Below are 26,315 nucleotides of genomic sequence, written 5' to 3' on the forward strand. Positions count from 1 at the left end.
GAGATGGTTTTGGTTTCTGTCTTTACTGACAGTTGTGTATGCACAGAGGCAGTCCCATGTGTCTTCATACTTGGTATCTGTTCTAGATTTTGGTTTTAGAGGTTGAATAATAGACTAACAGCTGTTACTACCATTAACTTTTTTTCTTTTCCATTCCTGTAGTAGCAGTCACTAATGTTCACAGTGTTTGCCTCTGGGACTTGCTTAGGGTACTGAGTACCATAACATCTAAGATAAGGAGCATCCTAAGAATGGTGGTTTATTGAAGGCACCTTGCAAATGTCACACAGAGGGGTTAGCTAATCTATTTTGTGATGATCCAGAATCAAGTTCATCAAATATAAGAAATTCGCCTCCAAGAGCTGCTGGCTCTAAGAGCCTGGATGGGCTGAGAATGGAATAAACATTCATCAGTTATCTGTTGGGGGAAGGAAGCAGCATATGCTAGGGACTATGTGGAGAAGAGAGTGTTGGGATAGTACAGGACATCTTTTTTAGCAACTTTTAATGTTTTGCAAGGTTACATTTTTGTTCCATAACTATGTCTGGGGGAAAAACTTGAGTGAACCGACAGATATTGCAATGTGCACAGGTCAACAGATGTGAGGAGGCTTGCCCATCTGAAAACAAGGAGTATAAACTCCAGAGTTGAAGGTCTTGAATTAAGGTCATCCTATGCCTGACAAACCAGCTGAGGCAAGGTCAGTGTCTGTTGCCTGTGAATCATAGAATCGTTAAGGTTGGAAAGGACCCTTAAAATCATCGAGTCCAACCGCTAACCTATCACTGCCAAGTCCACCACTAAACCATATCCTCAAGCACCATGTCTACCCTTCTTTTAAATACCTCCAGGGATGGAGACTCCACCACCTCCCTGGGCAGCCTGTTCCAATGTTTGACAACCCTTTCGGTGAATCATCACTTTTCAGTGCACGAGGAGACAGGGTGGAAGCTACCCTTCATAGAAATGGTTTCTAGCTTATGGCAAGCTCATCCTTTTTTTTCAATTTTAAAATACCTATATCTCCTGATATAAAAAGTAAAAATACACATCTTCTGATTTTGGTTGTAGTGGATTGATTGAATAATTGAAATAATGAAAATGGCTATTTTGTGTAACATCCTGATTGCATTTGTATTTCTCAGCCAACTTTTATAACTTTGATTAAAAAAATTAATTGGGTGACTAGCTTTTCTGAAGCCCTATAACTTTTTAAAATGTGTAGTACTTACCATAAAATATTCTTTCCATATGCTTAAGACTAAATGCTTACTCAAACTAGTTTATAAAGTAACTTGTAGGAGCAGAAAACACTTTTTTTTCTGGGGCTTCTGATTTTCTACATAATCCTCCTTATGTTCTTATGTTGGCTACCTATAAAGGGCTAACTATATCTAACTGGAGTTTTTAAAAATCAAGTTCTTGGGGGGGGGGTTCTTTACTAAAATGTTTAGCGGATTTCCTTTGGTGATCTAAATTGTCTTGTGAAACATCCTTTTAGAATCTCACCAGTTGTTAAGTTTTCTTGGAGTGTTATATACAGTAATTGCTGATACAATATGTTTTGGTGGATTTTAGGGGTGTTACTTTACTAAAATAGCAATTTACAACATTGTTAATATTTAAATTAGTAAAATTAAATTCAGCGATACCACAAACAATTGGACGTTTGACAAAATGGTGTTACCAGCCAGCATTGTTCTTTTTATACTGTAGATAAAATCACACCCAAGATGTTGATTATCATTGCAGTATTCAAAAATACTTAAAGGCTTCCTGTTTCCTTAGGAAGGATGGGTACGGCTATTACTTAGTCTTGTATCTGATTGTGTTAATGGGCTGTGCTGGTTTTGGCTGAGATGGAGTTAATTTTCTTCACAGTAGCTAGTATAGGGCATGGTCTGGATTTGTGCTGAAAACAGTGTTGATGACACACAGAGATGTTTTCGTTACTGCTGAGCAGGGCTTACACAGAGTCAAGGCCTTTTCTGCCCCTCACCCCACCCCACCAGCGAGCAGGCTGGGGGTCACAAGAAGCTGGGAGGGGGCACAGCTGGGACAGCTGACCCCAGCTGACCAAAGGGACATCCCACACCATAAGGCATCATGCTCAGCATATAAACCTGGGGGATGAAGGAGGAAGAGGGGACATTCAGAGTGATGGTGTTTGTCTTCCCAAGTCACTGTTACATGTGACGGAGCCCTGCTTTCCTGGAGACGGCTGAACATCTGTCTGCCCATGGGAAGTAGGGAATTAATTCCTTGTTTTGCTTTGCTTGTGTGTGTGGCTTTTGCTTTGCCTATTGAACTGTCTTTATCTCAGCCCACGAGTTTTCTCACTTTTACCTTTCTGATTCTCTCCCCCATCCCACTGCAGGGGAGTGAGTGTGGTGCCTAGTTGCTGGCTGGGGTTAAACCAGAACATGGGCTCTTGAGAAAAAATGTAACCTACGTCATTCATTGTTTCCTCACCAGTTCTCGGTCTATACCCAGAAACCTAGTAAATGGTGGTGTAATGGACAGAAATGTCTACCTGAGCAGCAGTGCTGTAGAGGACCTCCTCCTCAGCAGGATGCAAGGTCAGCAGCACATTCTGAGCACATTCTGGCTAGCTGCAGCAGGTAACGTTCACATCTTTCCTCGGGTAGGAGTCTTCAGCTAAGTGAGCAGCAGCCTGGCTTGTCCGCTCTGCCGAGCAGCTGTGGCAGGCAGGGATAGTGATGCGGGAAGATTCCAGAACTGTTTCTGTTGACGCTTCTGAGCTGCGCGCTGCCATGGCAGCAACACAGCCATGTCTTTTGCCTGTCGTTAGCAGAGGGAAGAGCTTGTGTACCTCCAGTTCATCCTTTATGTTTTTAGCACTCTTTCTCTTTAACATGAGAATATTCATCAGCAGAAATAACCGATTTCTGTGGAGAATTAATATTTGCATGTGGACACAGAAAAAAAGGCTGTGCGCAGGACTATAAAATCACCTGACCTTGAGGGTTTTAATTCAAGAAAATACACACTTTTGGACAAGATTTTAGGGATTTGTTGTTTTTTTTTTTTTAGAGTACAGGTGGAGTGCTACGTAGTTTCAAGAGGTGAATTTGTCATCATCAAGTGGAGTTAATGGGGTTAAATGAGTAAATGTAAAAAAGCATTTTCAGGCATTGACCAGTAAGGATCTTAAACAAAGTCATGCAATCACTGTTTGAATCTACTAACAGGAAGAAAATCTAGAGAACCATATTGCAATGTGGCCTCTGGTCATTGCCGGAGATTCTTCCAATGGTGCTTTGCCCACAAAAATAAGAATCTGGCTACACAGAGGCTGCAAATCCAGCACAGTTTTCAGGTCTCCTTAGAAATCCTCCAAGTTTACAAGCATTATTGTATAGACTCAGACACAAAGTCACAGGATATTCTGTGTGTCTCGGTTTCACAGGCTCTTATTTCCTTACCGCTGCTCATATTCCAGAAAGCACAGCTATCAGAGATGACTTTTCCCTCCCTGTGATGGTGGACCAGAATCAGTGCTTTTGGTCCCACCAGGGGGCCATAGCAGTCCATTAGCTTGTGGTCTCCAGGCACGACTATTTCAGGACATTGTACTGCTACCCATTTAATTTTTTGTCAGTTTTGTTGGCTTTGCAAGCCATCTTGGAAACAAAGAGAACAATAAAAGCTTTGGCTTTGAGGTCTCTGAGGTCAACAATAATTTAGATATAAGTTTCTTGTCATGATTTTAAGGTCTTTTGCAGAAAAATGGGCCACACTCTCTTCTTGTACTCACCAGAAGTGGGAGTATATGGCATTGTCCACAAGAAGTTGGAGAAAAGCAAAAAATGGAAGAAGTGTGGGGATGTTTTCTCACACTTTGAGGGGAGGAAGAGGAGTGTTACTGGTGTGACTCTTTGTCATTACGACAGTTTGCACAACTTACAGGCTAAGATCTACTGAATCTTTTCAAGAAGAGAAGGCAGCTGATAGCAGGTCTAAGAAAGGGCCCATGCAGCTGCCAGCTTCTGATCCTGCCGCCCAAAATGGCCTGTGAGCATTTGCTTTGCTGTAAGGCCTGTGTAGAGAAAAGGCTGTTGTCTTGAAGGCACAGAGGTAGCATGAAGCATGGGCTGATTTTGAGTTGTCGCACATGGGGACACAAAGTGTCGGGTCCATTGGGGCATGTGTTAAGATGTATATTTTGTTTCTGAAAGCACTTTTATAAATTCTTTTTAAATAAAGCCAACAAGGTTGGCATGAAATTGTGGATCTACTTCCTCATGAATCCTCTGTGTCTACATACGGAGGAAGAGCACAAGAGAGCCAGAGTTAACAGAAAGTACCTGCATCTTTGCTACATGTAAGAGGCAGCAGGGCATTGTTGGAAGGAAGAATTCAAGAAATTCAAAGGATGTGGAAGGGACTGCAAGAAGTCTTTCACACTGCTGTTCAGTTAATTTTCGAGTAAACTAAGACAACAAAATGGCTTCCTGAGCACCATGACTGTCTGCCTACACAACAGAGTGCAAGCTGCGAACCTTGTTTTTCCAGTGTACTGCAGGTTTTTATGATTGCTTGGGATATACAAGTAGTTGGTATAAAAACAATTTAAGGAAATAGCCAGCTGGACTCATTAAAAGGGAGCTGCCACTAAGATCTTACGTAGTCCAGTGTTGTTTTTAATCCAAATAACAGCAAATGAAAGTGAGGTTCTGGAAACAGCATCTTCCTGAGATGCAGTACAAGGAACTTAATGTTCTTTGGTAAATTGATGAAAGGGATCATTTGGGAAAAGTTTTGGTTCTTACAAAGCAGAGGGATAGATTCGTTGACTGGGAAATTCAATCTAATTCTGTGACTAGGATGCCTATGGAAAGGTACTACTGCTGATGCTGCAAGACGCCAATTCATAGTGTGTTAAACATTAAAGAGATGATGACACATCTAAAAGGAGAAAGGGCGAATGGATGGAGTCAGGTGAAGGGCAGTAATGGTAGTTGTTAAAGTTATGTGTCCTGTGAGGCTTGGATACTGTACGGTTCCCTTGTTCAGCTCAGCCTGTGGACTTCAGTAGAAGGTGAAAGGATGAACTATTATTAAGGTGTTAGAATCTGCCAGTAATTCTGGCACTTTGCTTTTTCACACTTCCCTTTCCCCAGAGCTGATCCATATTTCTTCCACTATAATGCTATAAAAATACTAAGATGATTTTTCAGTTTTAAAAGGAATAGCTCTTTTGGACATGCATTTTGTTAGCCTTGTGAAAAACATTTTCCAAACGTTAATCGAGGTTGAAATTTTGCCTGGGTCCACCAGTTTAGACATAATGGAGGATCTTAAGTTACTCTTGAAAGTTATCTATCTCCTCACATCAGTTACCTATACCATCTTTACCTTGGATTGCTCTCCAGTAGTCTGGGCTCAATGTGAAGACCTGTTTTCAAAAGCCTAAGTCTCATGGAAAGCAGGAAAGATTTGGCACGTAAGCTAGGTGGATATCTAGGGAAAACTCAGAACTAGATTTGGGGATTTGCATGTGTAGAATATCAAATCCAAGAATTTATGCAATGCCCATCTGTCTAAGAAAACAGCTAAGGTGTTCTGTAGAAGTGTAAAACTGAGCTGGACAATTAATTTTTAAAGGTACGTTACCTCTTGCACCCTCTCAGAAGTTGAGAAAGATGGGGGCAGATACAGAAGAGCATTACAGATTAGTTTCATCTTTGGATCAAACAGCAACTGAAATCTTGAAAGAAAAGGCTGGCTGGAAACACTTTGGAGTTACTGATAAAAGTCTTGGTGAAAGATAACTGAAGGAAGTCTGCATTGGTGGGTGATTCCAACAATTTCCCTTGGTTTCAAAATTCTTTAATGTTTCTTAAAGCAGTGGTTCTTGGCAGGGAGTATCTTTGTGGCTGTGGGAAGGTACTTCTGAAAGACTTCTGGTCAGAGCTGGAGAGACACAATATCTGCTCCAAAGTGGCATCCAACTTTTTGATTGAAAAAAACAGATGATAGAGTAAGCAGCTTTTGCTACAGTCCTGGTAGCAGTCCTGTGCAATTCTCTGTGCAATTCAGAGGATTATGCCATACATAAAGATCTACAGTAAAGTAAAACCATGAACTGCTTTGCTGTCCCCATTCCTACAACTCCCAACACCAGCCCTATAGTGATAGAGAAAAGAGCATTCAGGATGATATTGTGGCGATACAAAGATAACTTTCTCAGTGGCCGACGTTCTTCAGGCAAAAGAAACACCATCTCTCCTTTCGACTACATTCGTGGCAGTTGCAAGCTAAAATCAGTTTACAAGCAAAACAGCCTGGGACAATAAACAGCAGCTGCGAGTAAATAATGAGAAAACAAGCAGAAGGGGTGGATAAAAGCCAGTTTGAGAAAAGTTTATGATCTTTCTATGTTCAAATATCTCCAGGGTGTGAGGGGACGGGCTGCTGTAACATTTTAAGATCAATATCCTTTCATGAGCTGCCAGTTGAAGGCATTGCAAGGCAGTTATTATTGGTGATTACTATTGATTGTGAAGCTGCTTCCTCCTGGCTGAATTCCATGATTTTATCACTCCTTTCAGGAATGCATTTAATATATTCAATAATGCCAGATATGATTATTTAACAAGTAGGAACATTTATTCAGCGGTTCTGATTTCAGGCTAAAATTAGGCTGTAAATTGCTTTGCTTCTCTTGAGCTTTTTCTTTCCACCTAATTTTCTTACCCCTACCTGACAATCATAATTGCATTTTTGATCCAAAGTTATGCTGGCGGTGGGCATAAAGCTTCCTCCACCTCCCCTTGTACCGTGACGTGCACAGAAAATATGAGGTGGGACTGAAAAGGAAAGCCAACAGAGCCCTAAAGGCAGCACATATACTGCTGGCTTTAGAAGTCACTACATGTAGTTTTAATTTGTTTGCATTTTGGATTTACGTGTACACAAGTTGGAGCACTGGTTGGCACTCTAGTGTTCTAGCTTGTGGCATGTTGTGTAAGAAGGCACATTTATTCTTTGTTTGCAATCTACAGGCCTGGCTGTATTATTCTGAAGATTTTCAAGATAGACATACTCACATATTTCAGGCGTGGCCCACTAAAGTGTTGCACTGGAAGCAGAGATGAATCACTGTACTGGTTGATAATAGGAAAAGACAAGGAATTAGTTTCTGATAACAGACATAAATATTTACATGCAGTGCTCTCGGGCATTTCTTAAAGAAAGATCCTTCGAATCCCAGCTTCAGCTGTACAAAGTTAACAAAACTGTACAAGAATAGGCAGGGAGGTTCTCTGCTTCACCCTGCTCTCCCCAGGGAAGATCAGCTCTGGCATGCTTGTCTAACCAGGTCTTACAGACCTCCGAGAGGATGGCACCACACCATCTCCGAGCAATCTACCTTTTTTGCTGTCCATGCCCAGAGAAAGTTGGGTTGTTTTTTTTTCTGAAGTGTAATATGAATCCTCCTTGTTTCAGTTTAAGTCAATTTCTTCCTTGGCCACTGTAGAGATGGAGAACAGAATATTAAGAAGAAAAGCTACACAGAAGCTCTAGAAGGACGTGATCGCTGTGTTTCACCATGAGGCATCATTGCTCTGCTTAGGAAAGCTAAGATTTTCATCGCTGAGCTTTTTGAAGTTTTGGGTACTGCCAGAACTATTACTCAGCAATCCTGAGCAGCTGCTGAACAGCAGAATACATCCAGAGATCTTTACATCTGTCTAATAAAACATTAGAAAGGCAATAAAGAAGGTATGGTTCGATGAGCCTGGAAGTCTCAGAAGCAGGAAATATGAAGGGGATATGGCAGAAAGTCAAACCTTCTGGCTGAAATGGGCAAACTTTCTTCTAGCAGCACGCAGCAGGGAGGTGACAGCAAGGTACCGTAAGTAAGCTTGTTGTCTCATTCCCTGGTTAGGAGTGGGACATGACAGACCTACCAGGTTACTGAAGTCAGTGACCCCAGCAGTGTTCATCTGCATCTGTACTGCGGCAATTTCCCAAACACTGTGCTGCTCCGGGTTAGCGTACTAGCCCCCACTTGTCCTTTTCCTGGATTGAGGTCAATTTATCTTTGATTTGGTTTCCACATAGACTCCTGTCCCATGTCATATATGGTCATTGACCCTATGTTTGCTTATGGAGCAACTGTGTTTGATTGTAGGCTTGACTCTGTGGGAGGACATCTGAATGATCTGAGTGGAAAAGAGCCTCTCTCAATACTCCCATATGAAGGGCTTTCAGCCAAGAGGTTGGCCACCGATGGTGTGTTGTGCAGTGCCAGCCAGCATGCTGCACAGGGGTGTAGCTGGCCAAGGGGATCCACGCTGACCAGTTATTCCAAAAACCCAGGTTGGCACCTCAGTTCTGGGCAGTCTTGGGGCAGTTTGACTCTTTGTGCCCCAGAGCCATGGAACTGAAAAAGAAAATACCCTGAAGTGCAGCCTAGGACTGCTGGGCTTGCCTTTGAAATATTGTTACCTACTGACATCAGTCCCTTTTCTGAAACTGCTTGGTAACCCGAACCTTCCTGTTGGAAGCTTTGAGAAAGATCTGGTATCAACTATTTAAATGCATAGTTAGCTGAAAATCAATAGACAGATGATGATGTAAACAAGTATTGGTTTATGGGTACTGTCATGCTGCTGATGCACGTTTTGTGACAATGTAGATGGCTGTGGCAACACGTTTGGAAGTTAATCTGTTTTGAATCACTAAGGTGGTACCTCAGCATGGGCGCTGTCACAGAACGTCATGGGGAAGATTCTGCTGTGCACTGGGCAGATCTAGGTGGCTTGTGTGAATTCACAATGCATTTACCTATTTGTAAAGTAGATCTTGAAGGTGGCATTCCTAAAATCCTTACAGCTTGAGGATAAGGTTGGAGAAGTGTGAAAAGTTCCAGCGTTTCTTTGATTTGAACAGAACGTTTTATTGCCTGGAACATGTTGTAGATCCAGCATGCAGCTCATTAGATAATCACACTGAAGATCATAGGTTCACCGCACTGTTATTGGTGTTGGCTCATATTATTGGAAAGTATCCATTTTAAAATTAATTTTAAAATAAGCTTTGAGTAAGCACACATTCTTCATGTGATAAGTTACTCTGACAGGTAGAGGTGGACTTCAATATGACTTCCAAATCTAAGGCTGGCTAAAGTTTTGCCCACCTTTGAAATGTAGAGCGTAATTGTCTCTCTTTCCAAGAAGGTGGCTTTGTTAGCTGGAACAACAGCATCTCCTACTGACACTCCTAAAGCCAGTAAATAATAAAATTGTTGATTCATACTCATTCCCTTTTGCTCCATTTGTACTTCAGATAGCATAAGATGTGCTTTGTTCTTGTTTGTCACTTGGCTGTGATTTTTCAGTACTCTCCTTACATATTATTTTTCTCTTCAAATTCTTTTAATACTTGCTGTAAACCCACAAACTTTCAGAACTGGTGTTTAGCTAATTTGCAGTTTCCACCTTTGGCTTTTGTTCTTCAGTTCACTAAAATGAGTAAAGCATTGTCCCATGACTTATCTTCTGTGTGTTGTGGGAAGGTATTGGTGTTTACTTCTGGGAGTCTCATGTTCTTACAAAACCCTATGTCCTGTGCTTGCTTAATTCAGCTCTATTGCCTTGTCATGCACATTTGTAAGATCTCCAGATATGGTCCCTAAGCTGTTTGACCAGGTTTAATTTGACCTGCCCTGCATGTTAGCTCTGAATCTTACCTGCTGCTCCATTTTATCTCTGCACTTCATACTAATGAGCACCTGCAGTGTTTCGTGTACCTAATCCTCTGGACATCCTTAAATGTGCAGGTGGAAAAATACAAGGGGGTTGAGCAGTCACAACTTCTCTACTGTGTAGGGTGGGACGTCACAAATGTTGCATTTTTTTTTCTACCACTAACCTGTGGAGCCCAGAGCTGAATCTTTTGTACTTACCAGGTTCTGAAGTGACATGTAAAAGAGTAACTTCAAAATTCCTGTCACACAGTAGGACGAAATGCTGAATTTTCAACTTAAAGACCCTCCAGAAGGCTAAAACTATATTTGCTTACTTATCTTTTAACAGCTAAATCGCTGTCTGAAAGTAAGCATACATGTACCTTGGTAAGCTTCAAAATAAATATGAACAGCGTAGATGCAGGAAACAGTAACCTATTTTAAAAAATGCTTAAGTATTAGCTAAAAATAATACAGATTTTATTATTTGTAGGACAGAATGTATAGTTGCCACTAAAAACTGTGATGTATAACTGCGCTTAAAAGCTTTTTTCTGTAGAGTTAAATCACTTGAGCTGTGATTATAATATTCTCCTGTTAAATTGGGTCTGGTTCAGTGCAGAAGAATTAATTTTGTTCAGGTTAAAAGAAGGCTGTTTCAGAAACTGCTAGATCTCTTTACCTAGAGTCAACTTCAGGCATTGGTTGAGGAAAGCAGGCGACACAAGGCTGCTCAGCTCTGGTAGGAGTGAGGAGTGGGAAGCAGGCTGTGCTGCTTGTGAAGTGGAAGTGAAGAACCACCACCTTCCACTACAAGTGCCTGTAGTCAGAAACTGTAGTTATGGCTACAGTATGCTGAGCATGGTCAGTGTTTCTTGTCCTTTGCCCAAGTTACAGTCCCTGAATAAAGATGATCGGGAGTTGCACAAATGGTCCTTTGTTCGCTGCTCCCACCTTCTTTTGTGTGCAAGCTCACCAGCCGTCAACAACTCCAGCGTGCTTTTTCTCTTCTGCCTCTGTGGCTACATTTCACTGGGACCTGCTGAGGTTAATAATTCACTGGAGAGAGAGAGGGAATATTAGTGTCATGTGTTCAGTTGGACAAAGTGAGATAAAAAGCTGATAAAGGAATCATGTATCATATTTTAATTGTGTAAGAAGGAATACCATACGTAGATAAGCATAAAGAAAAATTCTCTTTGTAGTGAACTGCCCTTTTAGGGAAGAGGATGAGGTGTAGGGATCAGTTAAGTATTTTCTGGCAAGCATTGGAGCAAAGCATTGAGCCTGAGGGCCTGTGTGAGCGAGTCATAAAGGGGCAGCACTGTAGTTTCCCCATGTGCCAGGGCTGCTGTGCACCTTGAGCCTGGGTGTCTTGAGCAATCTGGCAGAGCAATGCAAATAAAGCAGCTTCTGCAACATAGTTATGCAAGTCAGCTTGTGTTTCAGTGGTGCCATGTGCAGTCCTTTATCTTGCCACCTTCTTCCTCAAGACCATGCCACTTACCCCTGCACAGGCTGCAGACAGGAGCCACTGCCCAGTGTTCCCAGTTGGAGGTACTCACTCTGGCCAGAGGACATGGTTTCCAGATGGCCTCAGCTCCATTCCCTGAAAAAAAAAAACATTTCCTGGACTCAATATGCATATAGCTAAAGAGATGAGGAGAGTTTTGAGGGGAAAGGAAACTTAAAGGGATCAAAGACGACAGCGATAAGGAAAAGGGATGGGAACTTTAGAAGAAGGGAGGAAAGGAGAAAGATAACTGTCAAGGAATAGACTGGACTAGAAATACTTCATTCTGATACAAGTTCTTCTAGGAAGTATAAGTCAGTAGGTCTTGCCTCCCAAGGTTTTGTAGAACTGCCAGCATGTTACAGGAAGGTAAGTCACGTTGTTTTGGGTGTATTTTGATGCAGAGTACACAGAATGTGTCTTCTACCTTGAAGGCCTTACTGGGAGATTTTAGAAGGTTTTTTTATATACTTTATTTTTGTGTTGACATTTTGTGTTACACCACCAATCTTTTAATTGCACCACAGCTCACAAATTTTTCAGCTTGACATGAGGATGGTATTGCCGGCGCTTTCCCAGAGGCACCCAGCCTCCTACTCTGAGGTCTTGAGCCATCACTCCACTCTTAGGTCAGAGATGTATGGGCATACGCGGTGTGCAGGGCGTTGGGGTGCAGATTTTCTTCTAGCTGGGAGAGGAATGAGTCTTTTTTGCTTTTTGAGGTTGGCCTTCCCTACGCATGGTCTTTCCCAACTGATGTGTCAGGGTTGCAGCATGAGGTCTCTGCTGGCTGGCTGGTGGGAAAAGGGGCTCAGAGCAAGGTGGTAACAAGCCCATGTTCGAGCAGCATCTTGAAGAAGAATACAAGTTAAACTGGCCAATTTTGTATAACCAGACAATATATTTTGTCCGCTCACAGAAATCATTTGTTACTTCCATCTAGATAAAATCCACATGGTTAGAGTCATAGTGTCCCTGTGTGAGCTCAGCCAACACAGGGCACATCTGAGGTTCCTCTACCTTAGGTGTGGCACAAAGACTATATATGCTTCGGAAGGTTTGTAAGCACAACATGTAGTAGCTGCTATACTGCGAGCAGTCACAGCTTATCTGCAGCATTATTATAAATAAATACAATTATGGAATTAGTTTCCCTATGAACTTTGAGATGACCTTAGCAGGTGAAATTTCTGTAGCATCTGTAGCTGTGTAATCCCAAGAAGCAGCAAGAGAGATTAATTATGACCACTGCTATACAGAGAAAAAATATGTTATTATACTGTAATACACTGTATTACACTGGGTGATGTGATGGTTGGAGGCCGTCTTGGGCACAGCGATCATGAAATGATAGAGTTTTCGATTCTTGGAGAAGTAAGGAAGGGGGTGCCAGCAGAACTGCTCCCTTGGGCTTCCGGAGGGCAGATTTTGGCCTGTTTGGGGTCTGGTTGACAGAGTCCCTTGGGAGGCAGCCCTGAAGGGCAAAGGGGGCCAGGAAGACTGGACATTCTTCAAGAAGGCGCAGGAGGCAGGCAGCTTCTTCTAGCCCTGGCCAAACACAGCTTGCATCCGTGGCAGGCCGGTGTTGCATCCCTGAGGCCACTAGAATGCCCCGCTGTCCCTGGAGCACCTGCCTGAGGTTGCATACATCTACTGCATTTCCCCTGCTTCCTCTTCTTGTACCATTTCTTAAATTAATTGCAGTCATACAGGTAAACCTGAGAGAGTGCTGTACTTAGTAATTACAATTCAGGTTATATGCAGTGTTTTATCTCTTTTTTGCTTGTTTCTGAAGAAATTATCTTGATTTCAGAATGCTGGGCATAACTTGAAGACAGATGAGGCTTGAAATCCACAGCAAAGGCGTGCAGTGCTGACCTCTACGCAGTCCCTCACGCCAGGACGTTGTGTATGGTTAAGGGTAAGCATGCAGGCACCCGAGAAGTGATGGGGGCTGTGCGTGTGGGTATTGATGGAACCAACGGGTCAGGCAGTCACTTGCAAATTGAGCAGGGTGTTGCACGTGGTAAGAAACGCACATCATCTTGCAGCAATTGTGCTGTCTTACTGATTTTTGCTTTCCCATCAGCACGTTGTCCTTGGTCACTGTTCGCTGAAAGACATTCCAACAGATTAATGAGTAGCCAGACTGTAAAACTAAGGAATTAGGAGCAGGTACAGCCCCAGCCAGATGGTGTAAGTTTCTTAAGCAGCTTGCACAATAGCATGTTTTAATATATCAGCTCGGCTCTTATGAGTGTCACCAAAGTAATTCAGCAACGCCTTATGTTCTCACGGCATCCCTGCTGCTGTGACTTCAGGAGCCACTCTCCCCTTTTCTCTTTCTCAGTGTCACTGAGAGCAGTGGGTTTGGAGGGCAGCCTCCCCAGGAAGGTGGAAAGAGGGGACAGCTTCCAGCCAGGGATTTTGCTTTCTTCCTGTGATGTTGAGGGCAACCATAGGTGGGATGCGAAAAGGGTAGGGAAGAGTGTGACAGGAATCGGGAAGGCAGAAGCACTGTAAAGAGTGAGGTCTCAGCAGATGGGTGGTTTATTTTTGTTCTGGTGCTTTGGCTGATTAAGAGGTGGGACTCTTGAGCTGGAAGGCTTGGCTAAAAGGTTGCTGCACTTGCAGGAGCATTTCACAAGACCAGCCTCCAGTGTGTTGGATGGGTCTTGTGGTATCAGCAGCCTGACTGCTTTGCAGCTGACTGAACTCCTGGCACGAGAAATCAGTGGTGGCACGATTGGAAACAGACACCGGTCAACATGAGCATGGCAGGCAAAGTAAGCAAAAGTTTATATTAGATAAGTTTCTTTGGTGCAGCTGAGGAATGCATTTTTAAATGCAGTTTCTTTGCAGGGACACCGTAAGTCCTGGTGGTATAACACAGAGGAGAGCATAGGAGCAAGCTGGTACAGGAGAGCTGCCTGTACTTGCAGGCTGTGGTGTTCTCCTAGGAAATGGCTGTTACACTCTTCAGGACAATAATTTATTTATTTTTATTAAGCACTGAGGTATCATAAGGTAACAGCACCAGAATAAGAATAACCTCCCCCCCCAGGCTTAGCAAACTATTTTTAATCTCTGGACAGTTTAAAATATGATACAATGTATTAAGTGTTTAGATTATTGGATTTATCAGCTCTGTCAGTTTCCATTCTGAGATCCTGCAGCATTTTAAACTATTTTTAGCTTCTTTATAATTCATAACAGTTTGTTTTCTAAAGAAAAGACATAGTTAATATTGTGTTAAATTTCAAGGTGTAATTGTGCTGATGTTAGGGCAGTCATTAAATTTGAATATGCATATAACAAGTCTGGAGCTTAAGTTAATGAAGACCAAAAGTATCACCTGCAATGCAATACTGAGCTGGGACTGAAATGAGTATTTACATCTTTGCTAGAAAGTGGCAAGAGAAACGTAGGTTAATACCACTGCTGGAGACAGGATATGTTGTTTCTTACACTACCTGAGAGATGCTAACATACACCCAGAGACACACAAGCGAGGCCGATGGACAGGAACCCAGAGATGGAAAATGACTGAAGGCATGTACCTTGCTGGAGTGTGCCTTAAGTACCAGGATTATTTGCTGTTACTGCTAGCTGTCTTCACTATTCTAAAACCAAACAAAACAAGCGGGGGGAAATGTTCTCTCTAACTCTGAGATGCCAGAAGTGCAAAATTAATTGTAGTTCACGTGTAGGTAAATTCACCAAGTTCAGTCCTCCACCCAGCCTTGGACTGAGCATGGTAAAGGAAGCAGTGTAACTAAACTGCCTTGTTTTCACTGTGTTTATCTTGGAGTAACACATGAGTTACCGTGTGGTCTACGTGACCAAGCAGCATAACCCTTATGCTCTGTAAAAGGGTATGTTTCTACACCTACCCTCGCCCTGCTGCAGTAGCTTATAAGGCTGGTAGAACACAGGAGCAGAAAAAAATGCACTGTGACTCCAGCTAGTGCTTGCCTTAATAGATGAAATGGGTGATGGTGTGCTGTCGGTGCATCTGTGGGATCCTGTCACAGTCGGTAACAGTTCACAGGGACTCAACTGTTAGAAGAATCATAGTTAGCCAATGCCTCATTGCAAGAGAGATCTATTTGTTTTCAGCAATCCACAGTTCTTGGCTGCCTTTGTTCTTATAAACACTATGTGCTTTGCCTGTGTAAGTTGTGAAATCATTATTGCGCTATGTAGAATACAGTATAAATGCATAAGCCCTTTTTTCTTTTTTTTCGGGAAGTTTCCTAGAAAATGTGGCCCTTTAAAATGTGATCTTTGGCCTCGCTCCTGAATTTTTTACCAATCACACTTGCATTTGACACATGAAATGTTAAATTTAGTGCAAAACTCTCCAGTCTGTCTTTTTCAAAGCATTATGCTCAGTCCCACTTTGGGTCCAGCTGCTGAAAGTGCCCTATTTTATTTCATATGTTTAGTATTTCCTAGTAAATATTTTCTTTGTTACCAGGTAACAGTTTGTTGATAATTAGACGTTATTTCTACTCCTACTTCAAAAGCCCTGATACTAAAAAGTTGCCTTCCCCCCCCAAGAACTTTGCAGCACGCTGGGCTAAGTTCTCCCAGTCCCACTGTCCCAGTCATGCAGGATACTTATGCATATGCTAAACTGCTTGCATCCTAGACTCAATTCACCTCCGTTTCCCTCTCAAGATAATGCCATCTGAACGCTTGCAGTCAGTAGGATGTAACAGAGTGAAAGAGAACTTAATAGAGTGTCACCCATAAGGGTGACATGGAAAAATCATATCCCAGGGCCTGAAGTCGTTTCAATCTCTGGGATGGGCAGAGACCACCAAAGAAGAACAGGAATGAACAGGGGGACAGAGAGGTCCCCCTGCCTTTGAATACAGTAGGAGTGAGATTGCTGGATGGAAACTGGGGCTACCCTCTGTCCAAGAGCCTGGATGAGGAGCGGACAACGCTCTTCTCTCTTCCAAGTGCATTTTTCCCTCAGTGGCAGGTGATCCGAGGATCCCAGAGGTCTGTCAGCACCTGGACAATGCCTGCAGAGCTAATGGACAAACTTTAGCCTAACAGACCAAATTAAAAAAAAAGCTGTTTTGGTTATTGGGAGTGACCCCACCTGAGTTAAATACCCCTTTTGAGAAGCAAGGTACTTTAGCCAGATAGTCTTGCACTAAAGGGACTGTTGCTTCTTCAAGATGACCTCTGCATAGTGCTACATCATTTTACATAGGTGTCCTCTCAGCCTCATGGCTGACCCTGGACTGTAATAAAACATTTATAAGCCTGTATTAGGCTCTGAACTCCACTTTTAGCAATCTTGACAGTTCCCGACACAGGCAGTTGTAGGTGACGCAGACTTTATCGCAACCTGATATACGGCATCATTTAGTGTGCCATCTCCCAGAAGACACAAATATACATGAGTAATCCAACATAGGAAAAATCATCCTCCAAGGAAGTTAGAAACAGAGAAGGAACAATGAGGATGGATAAGGTATCCAGTTGTCCTAGGAGACCATTATACATGTTGCTGAAAACCTCATATGACCAAAATATGAACAAAGTCAGACATGATCTTGGTCGGGAGGAGAGGGGGAAATGGGCTTACACTGTGCTTTGGTGCTGGCTTTTTTTTTTGTGGTGTTTGGGGTTTTTTTCCCTGTACTTCTCCCTCTCCTCCCCCAAATATAAGGAGGAGTCTCACATGCAGAAATGTAAGAATCTGTCTGTGTTGTGACTTGCAAACGTAAGTGCTATTCCCTTTTTCTTTACTCTGTTTGCAGGTTATTAAATGCAAAGCAGCAGTAATGTGGGAAGCCAATAAACCATTTTCTATCGAGGATGTGGAAGTTGCCCCACCAAAAGCACATGAACTTCGCATAAAGGTACTAAAAATGAAATTTAAAGCAACTATTATGACTTGCATTCTATCTTGCTGTTTATCAGAATTATTTCTATAGATTTTTAGGATCCAGTCAGAAAACATTCAGTAGGTGAGTGAGGTTACTGTTCAGTGAGCTCCAATGGAACATGCTTCAAGTTCTAAATTTGATCATGAGGTTAAAAAAAAAAAATTTTTTTCATCTTTTTTTTTTACAGTACAACACAAAAATCTGAATCCCCTATAGTGTGGAGTGAGAAATTCTCTTTGACTTTGTTTGAATCTGTGCTAGGAAATAGCTCAGTAGGGCTGGGAGCTTCCTTTTTTTTTAACTGGGTATTGAGCATCTGTTACGTTTCAGGAACTTTCTCAGTGGAATTCAGCAACTGTTTTAATTTCAGAGTAGCTTCAAGTGTTACACAAGTGAGGAGAACCCCCTCATGGGGTTGACAGCTCCATTAGTCAGAATAAAATTGTGAAGACATACCTGAATGTTTCAAAAGAAATACGGCTGTCCTACCTGCAAGAAAAGGCAAAATGTGGTATAAAATACTATGTGCACCCTAAATTTTTGTATATATAACTTATACATATATTTAAAATATATAAATATATAATAATTATAGTGTAATTATATATATCACTGTATAATACATATTTTAATAACATATCTATTATATATTGTAGTATGATCTAAATGTAAGGAATATAAAATATCTAATATTTCTATGTTTATAAATAATAAGTGCTAGACAATTTATATTTACATAATTGTGTAATATTTCTGTACTATTACAAACTATTTATGTTTATGTATGTATATATAAATATTAGGAATAATTTATTTTATTCTGTTCTTCATATATAATTGTATAGCTAGAACATTGGTTCTGCCAGATAATCAATTAGACTTCCTACAGAGCTCAGTAGCGCACAGCAAACATTGACACGGGAGCCTTGCTTTGTCAATCAAAGCCTAAGACAAATCACGAAACACACAGCCAAAAGTGTTTTACCTGTAGATTTATTGTGTGCATATGTGATTTTGGAAGGAAGCAAGTGACTTCTCCAAATCTATGATATCATTTCACTTCTACATATGACACAGTTAAATGCTGAAATATTCTTGTCTTTCCTCTAAATCAGATCGTGGCCACAGGGATCTGTCGCTCTGATGACCATGTGGTAACTGGTGCACTGGTTATGCCTTTTCCAATTATTCTGGGGCATGAAGCAGCTGGTGTTGTGGAGAGTGTTGGGCAGGGAGTAACTTCGATCAAACCAGGTATGAAACAGCGCCAAACACAAGCCCTGTGCTGAGTTTCCAGATTCCCGTTGAAGTCAGAGATGATTACATGCATGAGTACTTGTGTTGCAGAGGAAAATGTTCCAACTTTGAGTTTTTTCAAGGATGCCTTAAAGGACAGTATGTAAGGTCCACATCTTTCTGTGTTCCAAATCTTGATTTATATTCAGATCTTCTATCCAGTTTCATTTGGTTTTGGCTAAAACATCTGCAGCTTGCTTTCTACCTACATAGTGCTTTTCCTGTTATGGGATTAAGAACGTAGGTTCTTTGCTGCTGGTCATAGGAAATCAGGTAGTAACTTACAGGTTCGTTAAACACAGTGTTCACAGCTGATCTCTCTCAAGAATAAGGCAGAGCAACGGCACTAGACAGCATATGAAAGTGCCTTCTTTTAATTCTCCCCACTGCAGGCTTTGCCTGTGGGCAGCACCAGCGCAGGTGAGTCAGCACTGCTCACTGAGGGCTGCATCGCCCAGAGGACGTGTATCTGGACCAGCTGCGCCTCTCGCTACACCCTCCTTGAAATCACAATGGCTAGATAGAGAAGTCAGTGAAAGATGCTGATTTTCCTCCCACTGCTGCAAGATGAGGCGGGATTTCTATATGCTTTTTCAGGACCAAACAAGTTCTAGCAAGGGCTAAATTATCAAGACAAAAATATGCAGTGAACAAAGTCTGCCCAGAAATGCTCAGTTTTAACAAGGCAGTTTCTTAGAATACCTAAGTAGTCCACTTTTAACGCCTCTGTACTTCCAGTGTCTTTGTTCGTACTGGCAAAAGGTATGTCCAAAGCAGGTCGGTATGTATGGTAAGAAAAAGTTTTATTAGAGATTTCTGCTTTAATTCCAAACAAATGTGTATATTACAAATTTCAGTGATAGCTCTGACTGCATTTTCTCTTATGTCTATGTTCATAATCACTAATTCTGGCTGCCACATGTTTCCAGGTGTGCTGAAACAGCAGGCCTGAACGTGCACACACGTACAAAAGCACATTTCTCAAATGTTGCTTAATTTACACCTTCAAGTTCTAAAAAAGGCTCCAAAATGTGCAGTTTCTTTAGCAGAATGATTACTCAGCCCATGTCACAGTTCGAAGTTAACTGAGGGTCAGGGTAGTGGGGGCATTTCATGTTCTGAAGGCATTTTCCAATTTTTAGTTGAAATCAAACATCTCCCTTGACTTCCAAAGTGTCAAGGATTAGCCACATTTTAGAACTGTCAAATCACAAATTGATCTGTATTAGGAGTTACCTGTTTAGAGATTATTAGGGATTTACCGTACATCGTTGGCAGCAGTAAAAAAATTGCATAGCTGGGAAGCTATGTGCTACTTTGTTAATTCTATAATTGTGCTAGAGAATTAGAGGTGATGCCCTAGCTTGTGTGTGTCACTGCTTCTCTGACAAATATTTTACCTACCTTCACTCCAGTGCAACAGCAACAGGACTGCAAATTGGAAAGTGAATCAAGAGAGCTGGCAAATTAATGTTTAATTTCCCATGCTTTGTATGCACAGTTTACAGCCCTGTTATCTTGGCACTCTAATCTGCTCTCCTACTGGATGTCAATTTTTATCTGTTTCTTTACCTGGGTGTTACTACTCTCTTTCTAACTAGAAGATCAAATGCACTGCCGAATAAGTACTTTGGGAATGTCAGTAGCTAACGTGGGTTTATGACATAGCTCAGACTCGGTTCTATGAAAGACACCAGGAACTTTGCATATTGAAATTAGTTGTCGTAACTTTGCCCTAATGATGTCCTTTATAACAGAGAGAGAGATGGTTTATCTTCCACGGGCAGCAGAAGGAGTTAAAACCAGCACTGCACCCCTAGTGCACATTTGCCTAGGGATTAAATACACTTGCTTCATGTTTTTACCTGCATGCTGCTTGTCTGCCTTTTTTAATCCTCTTATTTCTCCTTCTTTCTAGGAGACAAGGTTATTCCACTCTTTGTTCCACAATGTGGGGAGTGCAAAACTTGCTTAAGCACCAGGGGTAATCTGTGCAGTAAAAATGAGTGAGTTTTCCTGGGTTACCTACAACCCATATTTGATTTTTATTTATACAAAAGTGATCCCATTCAACAGATTTCACTTGCCATTATTTCTGGTCATCTTTCAACAGCATTTCTTCAGGTGCTGGATTAATGCCTGATGGCACCACTAGATTCACCTGTAAAGGAAAAGCAATTCACCATTTTCTTGGTACAAGTACCTTCACTGAATACACAGTAGTGCATGAAACTGCTGTAGCCAAAATTGATTCTGCTGCACCTCTGGAAAAAGTTTGTCTGATTGGCTGTGGATTTTCAACTGGCTATGGGGCTGCTGTACAGACTGCCAAGGTGAGCATCATGGTGGGTGTTTCTGGCATCTCATGGGGTCTGCTCAGGATTGTGTGGCCTGCAAGTGGGTCGTCAGCATGGCAGCTGGGAGGTGTAGGCTCTGCTAAGTTCAGGGTGGAAAGAAGATACTAGTTCTTTGCCTCCTTCAGTTTGTCTGTCTTTAAGGTAGTCAGTAGTCCTCAATTCAAAATCCAGTACAAAGACTTAGTATTACCATCTGTTAAGTTTTCTCTCATAGCTTTATCACCCCTAGAAAAATATTACAACAGAGCTGAAGTCTAGGAATACAGGGAAGCCTATGTGTGCAACACTCATAATTTGTAGCAATACATGAATGTGACTTTTACAGGTGGCACTGTCTCCAGTGGAGTGAAACTACAGATCTTAACACCACTGGAATATAAAGCAACATTAAAAAAAAACAAAGTGTCTCTACACTGAAGCCGAGACTTGTAATGGAAACCTGGTCTCAGAAAGGTATTTTAGGGACAATTTGTCTTAGTCGCACGTAGGATTATAACAGTAGAGCTGGCTACTGCACTAATAGGTATGCATATGCAAACTCTTTTTCAGCAGGTAATCTCTAAATTACAAAAAGTGACGTAAGTGAAAATACACTGATAATAAGAAAATGCATTGTACTTTACCTGGACTGTAACAGGATGCCGTGTTTATACGGTTATTATAGGTGGAACCAGGCTCCACCTGTGCTGTCTTCGGCCTCGGAGGAGTTGGCCTTTCTGTTGTAATGGGCTGCAAGGCGGCTGGAGCTTCCCGCATCATAGCTGTTGATATCAATAGCAACAAGTTTGCCAAGGCCAAGGAGCTGGGTGCTACCGACTGCGTCAACCCTAAAGATTTCAAGAAGCCTATTGAGGAAGTGTTGATCGAAATGACCGGCCACGGTGTGGACTACTCCTTTGAGGTCATTGGCCGTACTGAAACCATGGTATGCCACCAAAAGATGTGGTCAGATGAGGCATCAGCTTGTTAGCTCGCTCTTCGCTAACCCACTAAGCGCTGAGGGTGAGGAGCTGAGCACCACTGGCACAGTGTCAAGCTAACTTCAAACCTGTTAAGTCCAGCTGTCTGCCACTGAGAGGCAGGGACAGAAGCATGCTCAGAAACTTAGGAAAGGGAACTTCAATGTAGTCCCCTGGCCTAACCAGGGTGGCTAAATTTCACACAGCCCACTATCTGCCTTCCAACAGTGGCTTGTCACTAATTACTAAGACAAAATGGGGAAGGAAAACAATGCTAGGACATATCTAACCCATGACAGCGGATACAATGGAAATTGTTTGATGTGGTTTCGGTTACAAAAACTGAATTGCAGGCTGAGCCCTGAGAGGAGGAGAAGGAATTCAAACTTTTGTGCCCCAGCAGCAAATCTTGCATGACTCCAGGGTGTCCCTCTGTTTCAATGCAGGCTGCGGCCTTGGCCTGTTGCCAGTACAACTACGGAGTCAGTGTGATTGTGGGAGTGCCTCCTGCAGCACAAAAGATCACCTTTGACCCCTTGCTCCTCTTCACTGGTCGCACCTGGAAAGGGTCTGTCTTTGGAGGTAAGGACTTGGAAAGATGTGATTTAACTGGCTTGAGAAACTTGTAAATCATCTTGGATGAAATAGGATATATCTAAATTAATTGCTTAAGTTGTCCTATTGGAAGTAATATGGCTAGCTATTTTGCTGACAAAGAAGCACAAAGGGAATCAATTATGGGAACTGTTAGTTAATTGTGGGAGAAGGAGAGAGAAAAACAGGAAGGAAGGGAGGGGGAGAGAAGAGGCAGAAAAAGAGAAAGGAAGAGAGAAAAAGACAAAAAGTAGAGAAAAAGAGGGGGGAAGAGGAGAAAAAATAAAAGGGGAAAATGAGAAAAAAGAAAGGGAGAGAGAAAGGTAGAAGAATAGAGAAAGAAAAGGAGGGGGAGGGGAGGGAGGAGAAGAGAGAAAAAGAGATAAGGGGAAATATAAGAGAAGAGGACAAAGGAAGAAAAGAAAATAAGGAAACTATAAGGTGGGGAGAGGAGAGAGGGAGGGGCAGAAAAAGAGTAAGAGCAAAAAGGAGAATGAGAGGGACAGAAAGACAGAACAAGAGGGAAAGGAAAAGAGCAGGAGAGATGGAGAGTCAGAACCCTGAAGTACACTGGTGGTCAGACCCACCTGACTTCCACGTGGGTCTGACCCCAGCTCAGCCCCTTGCCAGATGCCATCAGTCCCTTCTAGTTCTTTCTCTTTTCTGAGCTCTCCCAGCAGAATGCCACCCTCGCTCAGCAAGCCCTAGCTCACTCAACACAAAGCTGAAGGCCACAGAAAATGTGTTTCCAGCAACAGGCTTTCTCACTCACAACCAGTTCCTCTGATGTATTCAACAGACACATGAATAAAACAGCAGAAACACATTAGGTTCCTCTGGAATGGCATCCCACTATTTGACACAGCTTTATCTAGTACAGCTTGTAAGAAAAGAGAAACATCCACCCCTGCTGCCCCCCAGTTTTGACCAGGCAGTCAAGTTTCCAGTTACCAACATGGGTGTCAGCACCCTAGCTTTTGTAGGATGTGTGATTTAGCAGACAATGTATCAACAGACAAGTTGAAACAGTATTTAATGCAGAGGAAAGTTTGGATTCTGTAAAGATTCAGATTTTTACTGGCCTTCTACCAGTAAAGCACTTACTGGGTTTGTCATATGTAGAATAGCTGCACTTCATCCCATGTTTCCTGCTGGCACTCTGTGTTACAAAGGTAAAGGCATGCTATAATGTTTCATCATGCTATTCTGCTATGGAAAGTTTATCTAAAAATTTAAGCTGCCATGAGTTTTATCTATTTTCACAAACATTTGATGTTTCATTATCTGAAACATGACCTGTCTGTGTTTTTTTTCAGGCTGGAAGAGTAAAGATTCAGTCCCTAAACTGGTTGCTGACTACATGAAAAAAAAATTTGTTCTGGATCCATTAATAACCCACACACTTCCTTTCACTAAAATCAATGAAGGATTTGATCTGCTGAGGACAGGGAAGAGGTAAAAATTGTTTAATTGTAAAGGTTCTATATAGCTCTGAAGTTCTATAGTTGTAAAAGTTCTGTATAGATAACGAAAAGGAGCTGTACAGTAACGCATAGTATGACTTCATGGCAGAGGACAGGGAAGGCAACCCACTATGCCCCTTAATCGTGCCCAGTTGGTGTCTGGGGGTTGTAGCTGTAGTAATAAAGCCAGCAAAGCTTTAGCCTTTGAAATGCAGCAGGCCCTGTCTGTCCTCACAGAGGGACTTTCAGGTTCTAGTTTGAGCAAAGACTCGGGGTGGCAGAGGGAGATGTACATATACATTGCAAACTTGGAATTTAGCTCTTGTGCGTTCCTCAGATATTGTAAGATTTCAGCTCAGGATCTGTTTTCATAGGGTGGGAAATATTGTTTGCCAGAGACACTTGACAATGTTCACCCTGGGAATAACTGAAAATTCTCCTTGGCAGAAGTGGGAGATACATTTGTATATGTTAGGATGTGTGGGGACTACCCTTTTTGAAAGTTCAAGCTGTTTATAACTTACACAGTCTGGAGAATTACATTCATTTCTTTTCATTATCATTTGCTAGCAGTTATTTTAGGTGTTACTTGCTCTAAATATAAAAAGCATGTGACAGAAGAAAGTAGCCCTGAGGTTTGTTCTCAGGATCTAACTAGGCAGCACACACTGTCCTTATTTTAGGTGTGCTGTAGATGTTAGTTTTAGATTTTTGTGTAACAAATGGGAAAGTGATGAGGACAGAGATGCCATCAGCTTTGTTAAAATACTGACAGTCAACCTGAAGACAGAGGCATGTTGCAGCTGACCATTTTTACTATGGAACACTTCAGTGGCTCAGCCCAGAATAAGCTGCACCATTCCAAGGTTACCCTTAGAGCCATCTGTAACTGGAAGGATGTTCCTTAGACCCCCTCCAAGGACTTCCCAGGCTCTATTTGGTGGTCAACTGCCAGGAGCCCTGGGCTTCATGAACAAAGGCTTTGCAGTCTTGCATGAATTTTGTTCTCTGCATCTGCAGCAGGGTTTGCACATGTGCTTCATCATTTTGCTGCAAGCTGGGGCTGGGCAGGCAGGGAGGGAGTGCCCCGGTTGACAGCAGTAGCCTAGATTTTCAGAGAAAACAGCAGTGTTTTGCCAGTGTTAGCCATGGGGCTTTTCTACAGTCACTAACTTGTCGGTTTGTATTGCAGCATTCGCAGTGTCCTGGTGTTTTAGGATTCCCAACTGTCACACAGCAGATGGCTCAGCACCAGTACAAACATCATTATCCTCCAAAACAACTGATATGAAATACAAACCAAGACAATTCTGAAAGGTCTACCACCACCACCCTTGAATAAAAGGATCAAGCTCAAACCAAACTTCATGCACAGCATTTATATGTGAAATAATCTGTTTCCTCCTACCTCTTTCTCCTGATTCTTGCTTTAAATCCTCTGTGTTGTGCTGCAATTTTCTTTTAATAGCCAGTTATGAATTACAGGACTTGCTGCTGTCACAGGTGTTATGAAATGTTTGGATTTTTTAAAAATGGCTTTTAATATGCAATCTTTTAATAGAAGAAAAATGAAGGAAACTGTTTCTTTGGGCCTTCATAACACTGCCAGCTTAACAGATTTGTGCACGCAGCTCAGCACAATAAAACTCTAGGTCAGAACTATGTATCCATCCTGAATGACTTTAGCATTCCATCACGTCATAGGCAAGGGAATTACTGCAGAGATGAAAAGTTATGGTGACCATGTGTTTGAATTAATAATTTCAGTAAATGATATTTAAGTAAATGATAGGCTTAGGTACTGGAGAAAGTCTCACCAAATTAACGTATCCAAGCATCTTATATAAAACTGCTGTGGTGGTGTTTGGTGTTGTGGTTTTGGTTTTTTTTTACCTTTGTACCTCTTTCCTGGGGATGTTTCAGTTGTTTTGTCAGCATGGTTTTAGATCCTTGGCCAATTTATTCAAGTGCATTTGATTCTTAGGAAACAACATGAAGAAATATGAAAATGCACCAAGTATTGTTATTTATTTTCATTAAATAAAGGGGAGGTTTCCAAACCTTTAAGTGTGAATACAGAGTAAATGGGAAGAAACAGGTGACTGGTAACAGTTTGCAAGAAATCAAACGTAAAGCATCTTACTGCTTTCTGCGTTTGTAATGTGGAAACAGGAACAGAGGCGATTTCTGTCTTGGCAGACATGGTCAACATGGACTTATCTTTTTAAAGTGCCAGTCAGAGCTTGCAGGCACTCGCATGGGTGGTAGCTGGGTAGAAGAGCCTGTGAAGTAAGGGGGCTGTGTGCTAATGACAACTTACTTGTTTGTGTCAGCAGAACAAGTCCTTGAGTGGCCCAGCTAGGTTAATTATTTGAGGATAAGTTTGCTGAGAGATTAGACTTTAACACATGATTACACACGTGTGTGTATAATAAACTCAGTTTACACAACAATCAAGACCTAAACTTCAGTCATTTCTTTCTGTGCGTTACCTGTGCAGTC

The 26,315-nt window shown here is 41.9% G+C and overlaps 1 protein-coding gene and 1 long non-coding RNA gene across 3 annotated transcripts; one reads left to right on the top strand and one right to left on the bottom strand.

The window, feature by feature from the left end:
- The first annotated feature begins 7,242 nt into the window (after positions 1–7,242).
- Positions 7,243–25,878, top strand: LOC142056275 (alcohol dehydrogenase 1). Of its 2 annotated transcripts, XM_075090777.1 has the most exons (11): positions 7,243–7,878; positions 13,046–13,153; positions 13,867–14,018; positions 17,016–17,117; positions 18,260–18,398; positions 20,359–20,446; positions 20,554–20,773; positions 21,462–21,722; positions 22,203–22,338; positions 23,667–23,805; positions 25,006–25,878. In XM_075090777.1, the coding sequence occupies exons 3-11, from the start codon at positions 14,001–14,003 to the stop codon at positions 25,028–25,030; spliced, it is 1,128 nt and encodes a 375-aa protein (XP_074946878.1). In that variant the 5' UTR covers positions 7,243–7,878; positions 13,046–13,153; positions 13,867–14,000; the 3' UTR covers positions 25,031–25,878. The 2 variants fall into 2 exon arrangements, with proteins under 2 accessions (XP_074946878.1, XP_074946877.1); XM_075090776.1 differs by lacking the exon at positions 7,243–7,878 and having other exon boundaries at positions 12,081–13,153.
- LOC142056279 (uncharacterized) lies at positions 10,180–17,633 on the bottom strand. Its single transcript, XR_012660282.1, has 3 exons — positions 17,601–17,633; positions 11,227–11,328; positions 10,180–10,778 (listed from the first exon to the last, which is right to left on the bottom strand). It is a non-coding gene; the product is annotated as an uncharacterized LOC142056279 (long non-coding RNA).
- Positions 25,879–26,315: the final 437 nt, after the last annotated feature.

This window comes from Phalacrocorax aristotelis, chromosome 4, assembly GCF_949628215.1.
Source record: "Phalacrocorax aristotelis chromosome 4, bGulAri2.1, whole genome shotgun sequence".
Classification (NCBI taxonomy): Eukaryota; Metazoa; Chordata; class Aves; order Suliformes; family Phalacrocoracidae; genus Phalacrocorax; species Phalacrocorax aristotelis.

Bases quoted from the DNA above. Each gene is read 5' to 3' on its own strand.
- LOC142056275 (XM_075090777.1), top strand. The intron at 21,723-22,202 runs GTATGCCACCAA...GTTTCAATGCAG, and splicing joins TTGGCCGTACTGAAACCATG to GCTGCGGCCTTGGCCTGTTG. The intron at 22,339-23,666 runs GTAAGGACTTGG...GTTTTTTTTCAG, and splicing joins GAAAGGGTCTGTCTTTGGAG to GCTGGAAGAGTAAAGATTCA.